The sequence below is a fragment of the Lissotriton vulgaris genome, chromosome 10 (assembly GCF_964263255.1).
Source record: "Lissotriton vulgaris chromosome 10, aLisVul1.2, whole genome shotgun sequence".
In the NCBI taxonomy this organism is placed as follows: domain Eukaryota; kingdom Metazoa; phylum Chordata; class Amphibia; order Caudata; family Salamandridae; genus Lissotriton; species Lissotriton vulgaris.
In genome coordinates this window covers 416,568,160-416,589,836 of record NC_141698.1, presented here as the reverse complement: position 1 = coordinate 416,589,836, position 21,677 = coordinate 416,568,160, and the positions used below count along the sequence as shown (strand labels likewise).

General features: G+C 45.9%; 1 protein-coding gene across 1 annotated transcript; it reads right to left on the bottom strand.

The window, feature by feature from the left end:
- Positions 1–14,252: 14,252 nt before the first annotated feature.
- COA6 (cytochrome c oxidase assembly factor 6) lies at positions 14,253–14,992 on the bottom strand. Its single transcript, XM_086941251.1, has one exon. The coding sequence runs from the start codon at positions 14,855–14,857 to the stop codon at positions 14,618–14,620; it is 240 nt and encodes a 79-aa protein (XP_086797377.1). The 5' UTR covers positions 14,858–14,992; the 3' UTR covers positions 14,253–14,617.
- Between the last annotated feature and the right edge of the window lie 6,685 nt (positions 14,993–21,677).

Genomic DNA, 21,677 nt, shown 5'->3' with positions numbered 1-21,677 from the left:
CAGGCAAAGAGGGCTAGAGTCGATGTCCTTATGTTGCAGGAAACTCACCTTATGGGTACGAAGGCCCTATGCTTGCAGCGTTATGGGTTCCAGCAGGTCTTTCATGCCGGGTTTACAAGGGGCTCAAGGGGGTAGCGATCCTGGTGCGCCGCAGGGTCCCTTACATGCATGCACAACAGTGGATCGACACGCAGGGGGCGCTACCTATTTATTCATGGCAAGATTGGGGAAGACCCCCTGGTATTGGGCTGTGTATATGCCCCTCCCCCCTACAGTGGACGCTTGTGGAGAGGTTGCTTACCCTTTGGGCTGCTATACCTGATGTGTTATCCATGGTGGACGGGGACTGGAATGATGTTATGGATCTTGCTAGGGATAGGTGTGGAGCTGGGGGTGGACCGAGGAGTGGCCTTCCCACGAAACTGCACTCGTTGGTGACAGGTCTCGACCGGGTCGATGTATGGCGGCGCATCCACAGCAATAGTCAGGAGTTTACATACCTCTCGGCGGTGCATAAGTCCTTCTCCAGTCTTGATTACCTCTTTGTTCCCCGGGCAGTGGTTGGTAGGGTGGCGTCGGCTGAGATTCTGCCCCGTGGCCTCTCGGATCATTCCCCGGTGTCCCTATAGCTCTATATGGGCAGGGGGCACCAACCATTTCGGTGGGGCCTCTCAGTGTGGCACTTACAGAACGACGATTATGGGACGCACATGAGCGAAGCTATCGCTCAGTACCTCACCTCGAATGAGGGGTCCGTCTCCACAGCCAATATTCTATGGGAGGCACTGAAGCCTACCCTGCGGGGAGTAGATATTTCCTGGTATGCGGCGGAACTCAGGAAGCGCAGGGAAGAATTGACTCGGGCAGAGGCGGACATAGAGGCACTTGATTGCCAGAGTCGGGAGATGGGGGGAGGGGGTCAGTTTGTGAGGCAGCTGCTCCTTGCCCAACAGTCCCGCGCTGATCTCCTGATGGACGAGGCCCACCAAGATTGGCTGGCTACGCGCAGCAGGGTATGACAATGGTGGGACAAGTTCGGCAAGATGCTGCATCGACTTTGGCAGGGCACCTTTCACTCCCAGGCCCTTCCGGGTATACTGGACAGGATGGGAACACCGATTACAGACCCAATTGATATAGAAGAGAGTTTCGCTAGCTACTATGCAGATCTTTATGCCCCCCAAGAATGTTTATCGGCGACCACCATAGATAAGTGGAGAAGTGTGGCTCAGTGGTTAGAGGCGGCAGACCCAGAAGCTGAGATCGGCCGTGGACCAGGGTTCGATTCCCCGCCTCGGCGGGTCTCGGGCTCAAAAAAAATTCCACGGAGTCGACAATTCTCGCTCTGGTGCCTACTCGACTCACGGGGTCACACTCTGCGACTCTGGGCAATAGCTTGCTTAATCTCCACTACGGCCCCTCGCGGCGGGATGCCTGGCTTGCACCTTGTGGATACCCGGCCGGGGTATCTAACAGGGGAATACCAGGACGGGTTCCCTAAGCAAGCGCCTTGAGGCCCCTGGGTTAAAGTGCGCTATATAAATCGAAACACACACATAAGTTCATAGTCGATCTGCTGCCCAAAACTGTGTCAGATGAGGTGCGCAATCAGATGGAGCTACCCTTGACGGACGAGGGGTTGGGCACAGCCTTAGGTGAGCTCAATTCCGAAAAGGCGCCTGGACCCAATGGGTTCCAAAGCGAGTTTTTTCGACGCTATAATTTACAGCTGGCCCCGTATTACGGACCGGTAGTAGAGGAGGCCCGGGAAAAGGGCCTCCTCCCCTGGACTGGAGGAATGCGGAGGTGGTGGTGTTCCACAAGCCCGGCTGGCCCCCGGAACATGCCTCATATCGCCCCATCTCTCTCTTAAACGTAGAGGCCAAGATTTTGGCCAAAGCATTGGCCAACCGCCTCTTGCCTCATATCTCAATGCTTATACACCCTGATCAGGCTGGGTTCATGTAGCGGTAGCAGCTACTCGGCAGATGTGGGAACCTCCTCTTGGCTGATATGGACAGGGCGTTTGACTCCCTGAGCTGGGTGTATTCATTTGCATTGCTGCGCAGGCTTAATTTTGGCCCCTGCTTCCTTTCTTATCTAATGCTTCTCTACACAGATCTGACAGCGTTGGTACAGGTGGCAGGAGTGATCTCCTCTACCTTCTCTATTAGACGGGGCACACGGCAGGGATGCCCCCTGTCCCCATATTTATTCGCCCTGGCAATGGAACCCTTGGGGGCTTGGGTGCGTAACGACGCTCAGATCCGGGGCTTCAAGTGGGCTCCGGACCTGTCCGACAGGATCGCACTGTTTGCGGACGATGTCCTCCTTTTCCTTACGGCAATGGACAGGTCAGGCCACGACTCCTGCGGATCATGCAGATATTTGGGGAGACGTCGGGCCTATACATGAATCCCCCGCAAGTCCACACTGTGGGTACTGGGGGATCGGACGAGAGCGGGCACTGGGCATTCGCTGTCCAGGTGAAGGTGGGGGGGCCTGAAATACCTGGGGGTGTTCCTTTCGGATGCACCGGTAACCTCCTGGGAGCAGAATCTTGTCCCAGTATGGAAGCGAGTCAGTGCAGATCTAATGTCCTGGTTGTGCATGCCTCTGACATTGTATGGCAGACCAGCAATATTTAAGATGGTGGGGCTTCCTAGGCTGCTGTACCAGCTTCAGAACCACCTGTACCCGATCCCACCCCAATGGTTCCGGCTGGTGAATTCTGTGCTTGGGCAGTTTCTGTGGGAGAGGGGGGGGAAAGGTGCGTGTGGCTCTCCGAACATGCTTTCTATCCACCTATTGTGGAGGACTTGCATCCTCTGACATTCTCTCGTACTACCAGGCCTCGCATCTCCTGGTCCTTAATGAGTGGTGGTACGATGACAGGGGAGACACAGCATATGCTCTGGAGCGAAGACTCATGGGGCCCCATACGTTACATACAATTCTTTACTCTGCGCCGCTGTGGGGAACAATGCCATCGGCCACGCGGGTGGTATTCCCGATTTGGAGGCAGGCATTACGACGCATGGTTTGGTGGAATACCCTGACTCGGGAGACCCCACTTAGGAAAAATTGGACGCCTGCACCAGTTGACGGCCATGCAGGGCTTCCGGGGATGGGATGATATTGGTATTTCAACTCTGGGGTACGTTATGACGGGCACAACACTCAAGTCTTTCCAGGATCTGCAGAGGGATTTCCTAATGCCACGGTCACAATTCTATCGATACCTTCAATTTCGCCATGCCCTGTCCACCGGTCTGGAATCTCTCCTTGACTTCAGTCCGCTGGAAGCGAAAGTCTTCATGGGGGATCTGGAAACAAAAAAAATCTCCCGGGTCTATCAATCCCTAGTTACTCATTGCTCCCCCACACTCCAGAAGCTGCGGGGAGACTGGGAGGAGGATCTAGGCACACTGGAGGAGGAGGATTGGAGGGAGGCCTTGGCAGCCCCGCGGGGGCAGCCATAGCGATGCGTCTCCACCTCATCCAGTTTAAATACCTGCACAGGGTCTATTACACCTGGGCTCGACTGTGGCGGGCGGGTTAGATTGCCTCCCCGGGGTGTCTACAATGTGGTCGGGTGGAGGGCACGTTCATACATACTATCTAGCTGTGCCTTTCCCTAGATCGTTTTTGGAGAGGAGTATTTTCCTGCCTCTCGGAGGTCTTGGGGTGGGAGCTCCCACGAACGCCGCGGCTGGCCCTGCTTCATGTCATGGAGGGAATAGGGGGTAATGTCTACAAACGACATCTCATGCAGTTGGGTCTTACATTGGCTAAACGAGACATTGCCAAGGCATGGAAGGCGCCGCGGGCCCCCTTAGTGGCCACACGGAAGAATGGGTTGGACTTTTGCATGGGGCTGGAACAGCCTATTTTTATAGCCTGGGGATGCTCATGCAAGCATTACAAAATATGGAAACTATGGGCGGATTACCGGGCTCTGTGGCTAGAGTCACCAGCTGTGGTGGAGAATCACCCATTGGAGTGATTTCTGGTACATGTGGGGTCTATGGAGATTTGGGATGGGGTGGGGATCCGGGGAGGTGTGTGCTATCATGTTAGGATTAATTTGCTCTGTATTAAGGTTGTGGACAAGACCATGCGGACTTTGTGCGACTTTAGGGGGAGGGGCGAGGCAGGGTGGTAGTTGGGGGGAGGTTCTGTATTATTTTTTATGCTTTTGTTATACATTTTGATGTCACTCACAAAAGTCGATTGCTATTGTGGTTATATATGACATGATTCTGCAGATGTCTCTGGTGTGCAGAGCCCTGCATTCTATGTGCTAATTGACAAATGAAATATGTTTTCAAAACAAAAAAAAGATAGAGAAGCCTAATCCTCAACTTTGTGCCCTCAACAGTATTGACAATTCTTGTTGGATAAGCTAGAAAAATTGATATTGATTCCTTGTATGTATGCTGTTTTACAATTTTATTTCAAAAGGAAAAAATGACAGATTTCACCAATGTTGCCATTTATTTAGGTCTTGGCTAGACCGCACATGCGCTGTCTCGAAGAGACAAGTTGTATTCAATCTGTAGTCTTCAGCCCACCCATGGGCTTATCATTTACTTGCTCCATCATCTCTCTCATATTCTATCTCCCCATTTGTCCATGACATTCATGAGTCATGCCTTTTATGTTTAGTGCCTTTGATATTGCAAATAGCTGACAAATATGTTTCTATCTCTTCGTCCACTCTATACATGCCTCTATTTACCTTCTAGACTGTAGCCACTCTGTCACTGCCTCATGTCATGCTAGTTCCGCTTCTATGTCTGTGGTGTACGCTGTGTCTGTCTCTAACTGACCTGGTTGCCATATTCTTGTGTTTAGGCCTCCCAGGGAGCATGGGCCAAGTACTAGTATGCATCCATTGCTTCCGTTTTAGGACTTGTTTTAAGGACTACACACCCTACATGTGACCTCAGTGATGAGCTTCCTCTGCTCTAGAAACCATTACCCTCGCTTCTTTATATATGGCTCTATTTCAGGTAGTTAGTAACTGAGGATGGAGTATATATTTAGTTTTTGCCATTTTTGTTTCTGCCATTTTGTTTAGCATCCCCTGGCCCTTCCCCCACCTCGCTCCCGCCTCCCGGCTGACCCTCCCACGCTCCGCCCCCTCCACTATCCATTAATGCCAGATGTCCCAACGCGCAGCGTCCACGCGCTACGGCCGCGCCAAAGGTAAGCCCGTCCACGCCTGGACCGCGCCCAGCGCCAGACCCCCTGGTCCTCGTAATGCCCACCCCTCCCGCATTACTTACGATGCCACCACCCTCCTAGCCCTTAACCCCGGCCGTTCCCCCAACTGCGTCCAAGCCACTCCAGGACACATCCATGGACCCTTCTCTTGCAACTCCTGCAAGTTTAACGGCACCAAGAACAACTCCTCATCTACGATCACACAACAGATATCCGACCCCAACCACCTACAATGCATCCTGCTCAACACCCGCTCGGTCCACAGGCACGCCATCGACCTCTGGAATCTACTAGACACCATCTCTCCGGACGTCGCCTTCCTAACAGAAACATGGATGAACGCCACATCAGCCCCAGACATCACCATTGCCATCCCGGAAGGCTATAAGATCATTCGCAAGGACCGTACCGGCCAAACAGGAGGAGGCATCGCTATCGTCCATAAGAAATCCATCCGCATCTCAACCAGCTCAGACGTCAATCTCGCCAACACTGAACACCTTCACTTCCAGATCCACATCGACCCCAAGACCACACTCAGAGGCACCCTCCTCTACAGGCCACCAGGACCCCGCGCACAATTTAGTGAAGACATCACGGACTGCATCACTCCACACGCGCTCCCCTCCGAGGATTACATCCTTTTGGGAGACCTCAACTTTCACCTTGAAAAGAACAACGACCGCAACACCACCACCCTTTTGGACAACCTCGCCAAGCTCAGACTTAAACAACTTGTCACTACCCCCACCCACATCGCAGGTCACACACTCGACCCTATCTTCACCTCCAGCAAACATGTCTCCTTCAGCCACACCACAGCTCTCCTTTGGACTGACCACAGCTGCGTTCACTTTACCTACAACAAGTCCACATCCAACAACCATCCCCAACCCACTCTGCGAAGAAACTGGAACAAAATCACCATCGACCAGATCTCCTCATCGCTTCTTCAAAACCCCCCCGCCCACTCCTCAAACCCCGACCAAGCAGCCACTAACCTCACCCAATGGTTATCCAACAGCGCCGACATCCTAGCACCACTGAAAAAACGACAAATCAAACTAGGCAGCAAGAAGGCCTCCTGGTTCAACAATGATCTTAAGAAATCCAAGAAACTCTGTCGCTCCCTTGAGAAGGCCTGGAAAAAAGACCCAAACACCAGCACCAAGGACGCCTTCAAAAACGCCACCCGCATACACCACCAACTGATCCGGAATGCCAAGAAAGCCGCTTTCAAGGACCGACTAGATAGCAACGCCCACAACAGCAAGGAATTATTCAACATCATCAAGGAATTTACCAACCCCTCAGCCAACTCCAACGACATCACCCCCTCTCAAGCCCTCTGCGACTCCCTAGCCTCATTCTTCCACAACAAAATTGCAGACATCCACAACAGCTTCGACATCCGACCCGAAGACCAACCCACCCAACCCTCTGCAGGACCCCCACCCCCCTTGAACATCCTCAATGACTGGAACCCAATCTCCACTGAGGACACCATCCGTCTGATGAACTCTATCCACTCAGGATCCCCCACAGACCCATGCCCTCACCACATCTTTAACAAAGCAGACTCCATTATAGCACCGCACCTCCGAGACGTTATCAACTGCTCCCTCAACTCCGCAACCTTCCCGGAAAGTTGGAAACATGCCGAACTCAGCGCCCTTCTGAAGAAACCCACAGCTGACCCCACCGAACTCAAAAACGACCGCCCTATCTCGCTCCTTCCATTCCCGGCCAAAGTCATCGAGAAAGCGGTCAACAACCAGCTCGCCGCCTTCCTCGAAACCAACAAATCCCTCGACTCCTCACAGTCCGGCTTCCGAGCCAAACACAGCACTGAAACCGCCCTCATCGCAGCAACAGACGACATTCGAACTCTACTGGACAATGGAGACACAGTCGCCCTCATCCTCCTCGACCTCTCCGCAGCCTTCGACACAGTCTGTCATAGCACCCTTTTACAGCGCCTCAGAAACGTCGGAATCCAAGGAAAAGCACTGGAATGGATCACCTCGTTCCTCACCGGAAGAACCCAGAGAGTCCACCTTCCACCATTCAAGTCAGAGGCCACTGAAGTCATCTGCGGCGTACCACAAGGATCTTCACTCAGCCCCACCCTCTTCAACGTATACATGAGCCCCCTCGCGACCATCGCACGCCAACACAACCTCAACATCATCTCCTACGCCGATGACACTCAACTGATTCTATCACTCACCAGAGACCCTAACACTGCCAAAACCAACCTGCATGAAGGAATGAAAGAAGTAGCCGAATGGATGAAGCACAGCCGTCAAACTGAACTCAGACAAAACAGAAGTCCTCATCCTAGGCACCTCCCCCTCCGCCTGGGATGACTCTTGGTGGCCAGAGGCCCTTGGAAAAGCACCCATCCCGACGGACCACGCACGGAACCTGGGCGTCATCCTGGATTCCTCACTCTCGATGAACAGACAAGTCAACGCCGTTTCTTCATCTTGCTTCAACATTCTTCGCATGCTCAAAAAAACATTTCGCTGGATCCCCACCGAAACTAGAAAAACGGTCACCCACGCACTGGTCACGAGCCGCCTGGACTACGGAAACACCCTATACGCCGGTACCACCGCAAAACTCCAGAAAAAACTCCAACGCATCCAGAACGCTTCAGCCAGGCTCATATTAGACATCCCGCGTAAAGAACACATCTCTGGTCACCTGAAAAACCTCCACTGGCTCCCCGTCAATAAGAGGATTACTTTCCGCCTCCTAACCCACGCACACAAAGCACTTTACGAACTTGGACCCGAATGCCTCAACACACGACTGTCCTTCTACACCCCCTCCCGCCAGCTACGATCCTCCAACCAAGCCCTTGCCACTGTACCTCGCATCAACAAAACCACCATGGGAGGTAGATCCTTCTCCTACCTGGCAGCTAAAACCTGGAACTCACTTCCCACTCACCTTCGCCTTACTCAGAACCACCTAGCATTCAGAAAGCAACTTAAAACGTGGATATTCGACAAGTAATTCCGCACCCTTCTTCAAGCGCCTTGAGACCCTCTGGGTATGTAGCGCGCTATATAAATCTCTTGACTTGACTTGACAATGTATGAAAGAGCGATTGTGACACACAATGTATAAAAACTACCCTACCAATTCGAAAATTGAAGAGTTCACCATCAAAACTGATAATAAATTGAGACTCTCAATATGTAAAACAAGCTATGGCATTCAGCCTATTACTTGTGCCTAACCCATTCACGGACCATGCTGTGGAATGGCTATCTTGGAAAAGTTGGATTTAAATGTAATAGGCATCTACACATTAAAGAAGCAAATTGTTTGTAGTGCAATGTGTCTACTTTTAAGCAAAGTTCAACTTTCAGTAAATAATAACATGAATGCACTAACCAAAGCAGAGTCAGATTTCAAGTACGCTCTTTCAGTCTGATTTATGGCCAAGGTGCTATCACATCTAGAATTTCATCTTCCTCTAAGGATTACAAAACTGCACTTTTTGTTGATGAGATTTAAACATGTTGTCACACCGTTTGCAGAAGGCACATTTATAAAATAGGAATGTGCATACCTTTGATATGGCCAATAGCTAACAAATAAGTTTCTATGTTTTCAGTCCTCGCTATACTTTTCTCTACTTATGTTCTAGCCTACCACACCAACCGCTCTGTCACTGCCTCGTGTCATGCTAGCCCCTCTTCTATGTCCGTGATCTACGCTGTGTCTGTATATAACTCACCTGGTTGAGGAAGGAGGTACAAGAGCTCAATTGTAATGTCAAAAACGCGCGCCCCCATCTCTCAGGGTTGACATAACTGCCAATACCAGCTAGGAGACCCTTCTTCTGCCGACAACCCATATGTCAATGTACCAGCCCCAGTGCCATACACAAATGCATTAACATTGACAATGCCTTTAGCACTAGGATTGCAGCAACCTATTGGCTTTATCAATGCTTATTTTACTAGCCTTGCTCTAGAAATACTGGCAGGGACAGTGCATTCCCATCCAGGTGCACACTAAGTGAGATGTAACAGCATTGCAACATTTCAAGTGCCTCCCCTTGCTGACCTTCTTTCGAAACAAGTGCATGTTTTAATTAGAAAAACTGTGTGAACACTATGTGTAACTGGCACTAGCTGGGCAAATCCAGAACTTCTGGCCACCAGAACTCTCACATTTCGTCCTTACATGAAAAGCTTATTGTAGTGTTGTGTAACTTTGTAATGACGGAACCCTTGTGGCTCCTGATCGACACAGAGTAATACGGTTCACCTACCCGCTCCGCTGCATCAGGAAGGATGCAGCGGAGTGGGTAGGTGAACCGTATTTCTCTGAGCGGGAGCAGCAACACTACGTTGAGTGTCCACATTCTCCGCTGCAGTCTGATGAGGCAGCACATGAATCTATAAGAGGTTGGCTGCTTTTCTCCGGGGCAAATTCCTAGAGAGAGAAGAAGTGGTATGTAGCACCACAGCCCACACTGCAGGTAGTTTTTGTTTAGTCACTTGTTCCTGAGGAATCGCCAACTGATCTATTAGAGACAGTTCTAGGCGAGAAACATGTTGACCGCTAAGGGGTAGAGCACAATTTTTGTCAGAATTAAACAAAATAGTCGCCCTCCTTTTTCTTTTACTTTTTAATCAGGTTGAGACCTCTCCAGAATAAAAATAATTATAGAGGATTCCCTTACCTGTTTTAACCCACACACCGCATCTACATCTTACTAGCCCCCTCACACCCATGACACCTATAGGGCAAGGAACAAAAGATCTCCGATAAAGAGCCCCTTTATGGGTGCCCGTCGAAAATTTGCAGCGCCGGCTCGACGAGGAGCAGTTCCATATGATGAAGCATGACACCTAGCTTGCTGGGTGTGTGAGGATCCTAGTTCTGAAAAGAGGTATTCCCCCACCTCCCCACCACTGTGAGTACTCACCAGGGTGGTCAACATACCACCCAGGAACACTGTACCTTCCTTGTCTTCTAGTTTTACCCAGGGCTAGTACGGTGGACCTTTATCAAGTCTATTTGTCCCCCTTTTTTCTTGACTAAGAAAAATAACAGTCTAATGGAAGTCGACCTGACAAAGCACCAAAGTTGTTCAAACGTTGTCCGAAAATCACACTAAAAGAAAATTAATGTTCAATACCTTTCATTATTGATAGTGGAGCATCAATAAATATTATGCCTGAGGAGAAATATAATGAACTGTCTCCATTACCCCAACTTACGCCATCAAAAACTATAGTCAATTTGTGGACTGCATCAATGCTAAAAAGTCAAGGTTCATTTGTAGCAACTATGAAACATAAGAAAACAAATGTATAAGCACCCATTCATATACTTCAAAGTACGGCATCAAGCACCTGTTTACTTAGCTTCAGCATAGCCGCTGATCTGGGACTGATATTGGTAAACTATAACACGATTCTCATCACAAAATAGTAATTGAATTCCCTTAATTGTTTCATGAATTGGGAAAAATCAAGCCTACGAAAGTCCAATTACACATTAATGAGGATGTCTGTCCTATTTCTCTAAGACACAGAAGAATTGTCTTTCACTTACCGGAGGCTGTTGAAAAAAAACTGGAATCCTTACTCAAACACAATATCATTGAGCGTTCCACTGGTCCAACTTCATGTGTTTCACCCATGGTAGTAGTCCCCAAAAAGGAGAGTGAAGGGGATGTACACATTTGCATGGATATACATCAAGTGAACAAGACATTTAAAAGAGAACATCCAAATCTGCACATTGTCGACATGATAACACAATTGAATGGTGCAAAGGTATTCTTTCGTCTTGATCTGAATAAAGGATATCATCAGTTGGAACATCAAAAAGAACTTCAAGTACATTACAACCTTTTCTACACATTGGTCTGTTCCGTACAAAAGACTACGTCTTGGTGTGTTATTGTGTTATTAGCTGCAGGGCTATTTCAAGATGTCATTCAATGTATCATACAGCCTGTCCAGAATACTTTCAATTAGTGATGACATTGGTATTTGGAGCTACACAGGAGCACGAAAAAGCTCACATGCTAGTGTGAACCTTTGGCTCCTGTCAATACGGTGCACAATCTGGGGGTTCTGCTGGATAATAATGTCCAAATGGAGTTGCAGGCAAACAAAACTGCCAGCATGTGTTTCTCCTTGATGCGCATGCTTCGCCAGATACTCCCACTGCTACCAAAGGACTCGCGTTCCCTTGTAGTGAGAAGCACAGTGCTAAGCAGGCTGGGCTACTGCAACTCTCTGTACTTAGGAGCACCTCAATACATCTTCCAGGGGTTGTAGAGAGTCCAGTCGGCAGCAGCAAAGCTGGTGCTAAATAGGCAACGTAGGTCCTTCACTACTGTGGCCTTAGGGGACCTACATTGGCTGCCTATCAGGGAAAGAATCCAGTTTAAATCGCTCTGTATGGTGCACAGAGCTGTACACGATCAGGGGCCTGCTCCATTGCAGGAAATATTTACCTGGTACCTCCCTAAGAGCCAGCTTCGCTCCTCCAGTGCCAATCTGGTGACGATTCCTAGATTTATGCGTTCTAGGAGGAGAGGGGGGGGGCCTTCAGTGTGGCTGCTGCACATTTATGGAACGAACTACCACAGAGTGTCAGACAAATTGACTCTCTGACTGAGTTTAGAAGGAGCCTGAAAACGTGGCTCTTTCCACATGATTGACTCCTCTTTTCCTGATGCTTTGGCCCGTTAGCATGTCAGCTATTTTATGTTTAATCTAAGCACCAGGATACCCGTAGGGTGACAGTTCGCGCTATATAAGCAACCTTACAATTACAATGTAGAGACTGGGTCTGAAAGGACAAGGGATGACCCCCTGACTGCTGCTGTTTCTACATCACCAATGCTGGTTGTAGACACTTCTACTGCCTGTCCCCAGTTTCCGAAGACACAGTCTGGATGCAGGATTAAAGCACACGGAAGACTCACTGAAGAGCTATGATTATATATATATATATATATATATATATATATATATATTTGTAAAACAAAATGTTATTTAACAGAGGGGGAGATCTTATGAGTTTGTGATAGCGGAACGCTTGTGGCTCCTGATGGACTCCATAGAACTGTGACATAAGCATTACAGCTTAGTGAAGTGAATACAGGTTCAGAATGTTGAGCTCGCAGTTACACGCAGAAGAATAAAGACGTGTTAGACCAAGCTCCATATGTGACGTAGTCATTGGTGAGTACCCATTCTGGGGAGGACGCTACACTTATCTAGTCCAGGTTTTCTGTTTCCAATCAGGGACTCGCAGTCCTGATTTAATAATGGGATAAAATTGGACTACAAATCTCAGAATGCAATGCAAAAATCTGTAATAGGTGCAGTGCTCAAGTCCTAAAAAAAGAAGTGGGGTACTCACCACGTTAGGCAGAATGGGTGTGACATCACCGCTTGTGACATCACAGGAAGTGAAATCACTGCATGTGACATCAAGGTGCATGACATCGCATGTGGCATCACAGGATGTGTCATCACAACCCATGACCTTACAGGAAGTGACATCAGATCTTAAGATCTCACATATTTTTTGCAGGTCTATCATAAGTTCGTTTGAGCACTTTACCATATTTAACAAATTATATTTTGCACTGGGGTTCTGCCACAATAGGGACGCAGCCCCAACGCAAAATCTGATCCGCAACTTGTAATTTTTTTTTTTAAACCATGCCACAATGAAATGGGCAACAAGTTGAAACGTGGAAGTAAATCTGTTCTGCTTAATTGGTCGCAATATCTGTATTTTAAAATACCTTATGGAGTCAAGGCACCTGCTGCAGAGATCTTTGTGCGGCAGCTAAATCTCAGGGAATAATAATAATGGTAAGATAACTCTGGAGGATAAAGTATTTGCTGGAGATATCTGTGTTTTCATTAGTCCTAGTTTTGAATCAAAGTAGCATAGAGTTAAAATGCCTTATGCAAATGTCTTCTGCAAATCACATTATGTAACACGCAAATGACAGATTTTTCGATTGAGATTTCGAGACCTCTTGTATATACTTTAGTATATACTTCTCTGTGGCTTACTGCTTTTTATTGATGTGTTTCAGTGTTGTTAAAAAATCATTGCCTGCTAGTGGTCTAGCTTTCCTATTTATCCCTCCTTTTCAATCCACTGAGCAATGCCTCCGTACTTGTACCCTTCCACTTGTCTCATTGTAGCATCTGTTTAGGGACTACTTGTCCCTTTCTTTAAGAGCATGTGGACAAATAAATGTTTCTCTGCTTGTGTTACTGTTTGCCTGTGCTCCAACTTCTGTTTAGGTAAACAGGGCTGTAATTCTTGTTATCTCCTCAAATTTGCTGTGCATTAAAAGACTGAGATGAAATGCCACGCACGAGGTAATTTTCTTTCTCCCACTTTAAAGTGAGAGGATTTTCCTGTCCCCCAAACCCCTACCACTTTGCTGCTTGCGTTTGTTTCCTGTAGGTATTTGTCCAACTCCTCTGAATGGCCAATGCCTTCCCCTTCAACAATCCTTGTGCTCTACTGCAACTTTAACACTGCCCCTTTTCATTTCCTTGTCACCCGTAGCCTGAAAAGACCAACTGTAGTGCTCCGAGCGGAGCGGCCCTGCTGCTTAGTGAGCGCTTTACATGAGCACCACTTACATTAAAAACGTTAATATTAATTTCTTTAGGCATGGGATATTAAAGTTATTTGCACAGAATAGCGCAATGTTAAGCCACCCCCACAGTCATACTGATTAGAACCATTTTATATCTATCTTACGCTGACTCCCTCACTCAGACAGTAGATTTTTGTTGTCGCTTTTTCTTTCTTTTTTTAAAATAAATGATGTATATTTTTTTTAAAAGATTTCTTTTTACAGAGAAACATTACTTACATTAACCTACTACTTTGCATATGTACATCCCCAACTGATCTGCAAGGTTACAAAATTCAAGCAATACAGTGAATTCACCTCACCGTTTCCAACCTGTAAAAAAGTTTAAAGTAGCAATGTGTGGCAAATAAGAAACATTTAATACAATTAAACAAACAGACTTACAGTAATTTTTCCAAGATAATTTTCAGGAAATTAAAGCTGTTCACGAAGTTTAAAAGTATTCTAAGACTGAGCTGACAAAAGGGTCGAATTTACATTTAACTTCAAGATAGCAATTGGTAACACTACAATGTATCCTGAGAGCAACATGGGCACTAAGAATATCCCCTTATATGTTCAACATCAACGCAGTCCAGGAAAGTGTGCTTCTCAGTCAAAATAGTTATGCTTGGCTTTCATTCTGCAGCTGGTAACTCTAAATGTGAAATAAGGTCCAAATCAAAGAAATGGTTCTTCATTGATGCTTCATGTCTTGATGTAAAATCAGGACCCCTTTGTTGTTTCTGAAGGCTGAATCTCTCCTGCTTCAAGTTGTTCTTTATATTTCAAGTAGGCTCTTCTTTTTTCAAAATGCTTAACCCACTGATGCGGACAAATGGTCTCAAAGTAATTTTGTAACGTTTTACACTTGGAGTAATCATTCCTGGTTTCATCTAAGCATTGCCAGTATGTGTCCCGTGCTCCCCAACACGCTTTCCTCTCCTCTGCTGTAGGTGCAGCCATGCTTGTATAAACTGCAGAGCCAGAAGAAGCTTGCTGTCGTTTTTTTTTCTTACACACTTGTTTTCCAGTCACTTAATTATGGTAATTTGAGTAGCCTGTGGTCACGATCTGCAAAATGTTACACCACAGCGACATCTTGTGCTGAAATGAAGAAAGCACACCATGTAGCTACATTACATGCAATTGAACAGTCTGACAAAACAAACTCGGCATACACCGTACAGGGGCTTTAAAGTTACAACAAAAACTACAACAGGGGCAATAAGTAACTTGTAATGCACTTAACTAGTGAGAAAAAGGCAAAGAAAAGAAGCTTTGCCTGAGAAATTAAAATCCAACACTAAATCAGACTTTATCGTACACACCCTTTCCTCATGGCTGTTATTGTCATGTGACAAATCTGCTCAAACCATATCTCCTGAGAGGCCATGTATGCACTCGCCATAACCATGAGGAAAGCAAGCAACTACACAAAACATTGTTAGCTCAAAAATTGGGATCTGTGCAGAAATGTGAAGGCTTAATAAAAATTATAACAAGCATTTGCAATGCAATAGGTCTCGCATTAGGAAAGTTTGAGCTATTGGTCTTGTAAATGATATTTTATATTTATGTGTTGGTTTTGATAATAGCGAAATTAATAGCTTCGTCATTTACAATGCCGATACTTTTAACTTTTGCAAATGTGACACTTATAGCATTTGTAATGCAACATGTTTTGTATTTACGTGACTTAGATGTATTGATATTACAAATAACAATGGATTTTAATTTTTTTAAATAATTAATACTTAAATAAAAGTTATTGTAATTTATAATGGAAATAGCTTAAACTTTTGTAAATACCTTTTGTGAAGATTATGTTCAGGTTATTTTATTGTGACGAAAATCCAATAACAGAAGTGAAATATTAACATCTTTTTGTGACATTTGTAATAAAGCTTGAAACATTGAGAGAATATATTTGAACCAGTTGTTGTTGAATGGTTGCACAGATTGATGCTGTGGTGGCGCGGAGAGAGGTTGTTATGGCGACGAGTGATGCTGTGGTAGCGCATAGTGATGTTGTGGTGCCCCTGAGTGATGCTGTGGTGGTGCGATAGATAGAGTGAGGGCAATAGATAGATGTGTGTGTGTGTGTGTGTGAGTGGTTGTATGCCTGAGTGGTTGTATGCCTGAGTGGTTCTATGTCTGAGTGGTTCTATGTCTGAGTGGTTCTATGTCTGAGTGGTTCTATGTCTGAGTGGTTCTATGTCTGAGTGGTTCTATGTCTGAGTGGTTCTATGTCTGAGTGGTTCTATGTCTGAGTGGTTCTATGTGTGTATGGTTGTGTGTGTGTATGGTTGTGTGGGGTTGTGTGTGCCCCAGCACGCTTCCTTACAAATTAAGCAGTAGAAAAAACACTGCAATTAATATAGTGTACATTTTTAGCTTATATGCTCTTTGTTCTGCTAATTTAAAAAATACACAGTGTAGAGGTGCTGCCTCATAAAAGCACCGGCCCTTTATTTTTTGCAAGTTATGTACTAGGACAGCGGCTGTAGCCGAGTGTTTGTAGGTACACATAAATTGAGTTGGCATTGTAGCTCCACTAAAGGCGATATTTTTGATTGTGAGTATTTAACTAAGTACTGCTATTCCCTCAAAGTAAGAAGCACAAAAAAACTTTTTATTTAAGAAACAAAACTGTAGAGTTACTTGCATGTTTGTAGTAAAATACATATAAAATGTAAAGCAGCTGCCTATTTACAACACCAGCACTTACTTTCTTAAAAGGAATCCTGAAGCTACGTGTTTGCAACTAAACTCAAATTGTTTGGGGGAAAAAGGCCGACCGAAAGTCTACTGGAGTGTGACTTTATGTGTAAATCCCTACACTTGAGAAAGGAAACCAGGCAGGCTAATTAAGGCCGAAGTAGCTGAGTGAGAAAGATTGTAATCTTTCGCCTTCAGCATCTGTGGCATGCAAATCAAGGACTGCAGGACGCTGAGATCGTTAAAGTAACAAAGGGCACCACTAAAGTTAGGGAAAAAAACAAAGTTCGCTCGGAGATTCACTAAATAAAAAAATAATGTACTGTATAAAGACGCAGCATAATCCGAAACACAACATGTTTGGCCTTCAAACACTATCCACTCCCCATTTGTATTAACGTTCGTGATCTTTGGATTAAGCCGATTACACAGAACACACGCTGTGTAAAGTCGCCGCCTTATACGAGCCCCGGCACCTCTTTTAATGTTGCCTTTCGACTATAGTCCCAGTTGCAGTGCTTTTTTAAGCAAAGTAAATATCTTTGTTTAATATTATAGATTTATAAATATCAAGTGTGGGGTAAAAAATGTCTACAAAAATGATTGGGTAAAGCTGTTGCAAGATCAGAGCACGGGCACTTTCCTGTCACAAATTAAGCAGGGATAGCGCAATACTAAATATAAACTAAATCAAAACACAAAATATTTAGCCTTAAAACACCATACCCTCCCCATTTGTCTCAACGTCCGTGAGGTTTGCATTAAGCAGGGTAAATAGAACAAACGCTGTGTAAAGTTGCCGCCTCATAACAGCCACGGCACCTCTTTTAATGACTATAGTCCCAGTTGCAGTGCTTTCTAAAGCAAAGTAAAACTCTGCTTAACCCCTTCGATGCTGATGACGAGCTCAGCTCGTCATCAGCCACGGTGGTCGTGTGCTGATGACGAGCTGAGCTCGTCATGTAACGCGGCTTTTGGAAAAAAGCTGCGTAGCGCAAAAATAACCCCCGCACGCATGTGGTTAATGTTATAGTTTTATAAATAAAAAAAGTGTGGTTTAAAACACGACTATATACATTTTTTACACAGGCTAAACTACAAAAAATTTGGTGTAAAGCTGCAGTAAGGTTAAAAGTCCCAGCACTTTCCAGTCACAAATTAAGCAGGATTAGTGCAATGTTAAATATAAACTGTTGCATTGTGGTGCTCAGCAGCAGCACGTAATAATAAAAATAAAACTACAAATGAAGATGCATTTAATTTATTTTTAACCTATCGGAAGTAGTTACGTAAACAGTGAAAAAGCAGCTACAAACAAACCGATTTTGTAGCGCTTAAATGCAATGTAACAAAAAAAATGTGGGTATAGCTGTGGCAAGATCATAGCCTCAGAATTTTCCCGTAACAAATTAAGCATGGATAGCACAATACTAAAAATAAACTGGTTGACTGTGGCGCTCAGCAGCAGCACGTAATAATAACAAGACCGAGAGGTGGAGTTTAGTGAAGGAGACAGCTCGAGCAAACTTTCCCGGGGAGCGGCAGCGGCTGACTGGCGGATGTGCCACATAAAGGGTAAAGAGGCAATGCTCCATGAAAGAGACAACACAAAGTTGACAAGCTGGGACAAGAATAAGAAGTACGCAAACAAGAGTAACAAAAGCCAACCAAAGGTAAGCAACGGGCGGCTCCAAGTCCCTGTATTTTCTTGTAAACCACAGCATGTCTCACAATAGACAGGACATGCGCTAGCTAATAAACTCGACCTAAAGCACAGTAAGGCGGAATGCAAATTATGTTTATGCCTTAACACCAACATATGGCGGTTTTACAAGTGCTTGTGTTAAAAACAGACTGATAGTATCTCTTGTATAAAGGCTTTTAATTACCACTGGTACATACTCCTATTGACTGTAAGACATAGCCCGCCCACATGTAGATCGTAACCTAGCCCTTCTCGGTATATATTTTGTTTGGGTGATGCGCCTACAGTGAAGTGAAACAGATTGTGGTTGAAAAGGCGTTCCTTTAAGGAAAGGCTGTAACTCTACACCAAGGAGAAACAGATCTTCACCTTTTACATCGTCATTAAGGTTTTAAAAAGAAATATTAATAGCTTACGTAGCCGGTCAAATGTAAAATGCCACAAAACAGAAAAAAGGAAGTAGCAAGTACTATATGACAGATTAAATAGTGAATATTTTTATATAGGAAGCATCTGGTGAGTCAGGGGGCGGGTGAGCGGGAGGCATTCCTTTGTAGTCTGATAGGGGGAGCAGGAGAGGGGGCGGGGGAGCAGGGGATCGAGCGAGTGTGAGGGAACGAGCATATGGGGTGTGAGTGAAAAGTGAGGCCGAGCAGCGGGGGAGCCGCTTGGGAGCGTTCCATTGAAGTCTGGTGCGAGGCTGATGGGTTTGACGTGCACACGCGTCTCACACGAGTGCATCACATGAACTGGACGTAATCCGCAGTTGGTAGAGATTTTGATTTGCCTACTATATACTCGCCTGCGGGATATAATAGGCAAGACCTGAAAATGATGTATGGGGATACTACTGTTGCCAGAGAATATGGTGAATTTGTCTTTAATGGCATCATGTGTTACATAATTAGCTCTTCCTTGAAGCATATTTAAAGCACTTTGAGCCTCACAAGGGGCAGAAGAGCGCTATATGAGGAAACTTCAATACAGTTAATCAGTAAACGCTGTAACATAATTTGGTCCTCCATTATTCCATTGGCCCAGATTATTTATTCGACAATGATTGCATGTTTTATTTTATCGCACAACAGCCAGGATAACATAAAAAATGTCACAGATTTCTGCAGCGCGTGCTGGGCCCACTGAGTCATATTCATGTCAGTGAACTCCATTGCGGACCTCCTCCTGTTCTATGCGTTTTGAAACTACCTGCCATCATCAATTGCGTGGTGTAAATACTTTACTAGAAATATCAACAATGCAATTGATGCTGATGATAATAATAGTTATTATTCCCATCAGTGTTATTATTCTTCTTAATGTAATTAGGTTCAGCACATGACAATGCAAAAGAGTGAGTATTTTTTATGACCAAAAGTAGGTCTCTTTTGGGTCCATGTAACTTTGCATAACTTGTAGTATCGTCATCCACCCGAACTATGCGATTCTGCGCCTTTGGTGTTTTCCGCATGGATATGGATTGGCCTTTTCCCAGTGAGTTTGTAACACGAAAAAATAACAATGCATCATGCAATCGCAAAATGTGCATACCACAAAAAATGCCTTTCTTGCCACATAATTTGACCCTCCCTTGTCACATAATTCCAATGGCCCTGTACATGAATGTAAGTTTAAGTTTAAGTTTAAGTTTAAAGTATTTCTAAAGCGCGACATACACCAAGCGGTTTATTGGCGCTAAGATAGCAAACTACCAGAGGGGGAAGAGTCAACCACTAGGACATAAACTGAAAAGGGTGGGTTTTAAGGCAAAAAGGCCTGGGCAAACAGGAAAGTTTTCAGGGATTTACGGAAAAGGGAGTACTGGGTAAGGGATCTGAGGTGGAAGGGAAGGGAATTCCAAAACACAGGGGCCAGAGTAGCAAATTTAGAGCCACCCTGTTTTTTTTTCTGAATCGTGGGGCTACTAGTAGATGTTGAGCTGAGGACCGGAGGTCTCTGCAGGGAACGTAAGTTTTGATGGCTGAAGATATGAAAAGGGGGGCCAGACCAGACCTGGCCTGAAAGGCCATGCAGCCTAGTTTGAATAAGGCGCGTTCCCGAATAGGAAGCCAGTGAAGGGTCTTCAACAGAGGAGAGGTATGGTGGAATCTGGAGAGACCGAATGCAAGACGGGCCGCCTGGTTCTGAACCAGTTGGAGCTTACGCAAGCTGTATTGTGGGATGCCGTTGAACAGGGCATTCCCGTAGTCCAGGCGGGATAGGACCAGTGCGGACATAATCAGTTTGAGTGCAGGGAAGGAAAAGAAACGAGAGATAGTGCGGATAGTACGGAGAGTAAGAAAGCAAGAAGATACCACGGAGCCTATCTGGGAGTGCATGGTGAGTTTATCGTTGAGCTTGATACCTAAGGTCTTAACTGAGGAAACAGGAGTGGGGGGAGAGCCGAAAGAGGGGGGCCAAAATAACGAGTTCCAGGGACCGGAGCAACCACCCGTAAGCACCAATTCCGTCTTATCGGGGTTGAGCTTCAGGTGGTTGAAGTTCATCCAGTCCCTGATGAAAGACAGAATAGATTGGAAGTTAGATATAGAGTCAGGGGAAGAGGAGAGATTAAAGATGAGCTGGAGGTCATCGGCATAATTATATACCGTGACCTCCAGCCGCTGAAGAGCAAAGATGAGAGGAGAGATGTACAGATTGAATAATAGGGGAGACAGAGAAGAACCCTGAGGCACCCCGCACTGGACCTTACAGGGGGTAGCTGAAAACTCCCCAAGACAAACCGCCTGGGCCCGTTCCCTCAGGAAGGATGAAAGCCAAATGAGGGCCGTTCCTCCGATACCCGCTGCCCTGACACGGGAGAGTAGGATGGAGTGATCCACCGTGTCAAAAGCGGCGGATAAATCAAGGAGGACCAGCGCCTGAGGTTGACCGTTGTCCATGCCCTCCCTGAGGGTATCCAGCACAGACACCACTACTGACTCTGTCGAGTGCCTTGGCCGGAACCCCGCCTGGGAGGGGGCCAGCACCCCATTCTCCTCGACAAAGGAGCTGAGCACAAGGTGACATGTAAGGCAGAAATATTTTTCTGTACAAATTGTTTGATGCCTTGGCATGTCTAATTCTCTAACCTCTGGTATCATGTTGTAATCCAGGTCCAATGCTAATATTTCTCAAATATTTATTCAAATGTTTTGTGTAATGTTTCGGGTTTCAGTTTCACTCCCGAGTAAAGTGATAGAAAGATGTTTTTCGATACATAATTCATCCTGTGAAAGTAGCAATGATTGTGTTCGGACGTCAGAATGCTGATCACATTTTTCTTTCTACTGAAATGTATTGGACATAACATCTAAGGTGGTCACAACAGAAAAATAGCTGTTTTGGATAAAAAATAAGTGT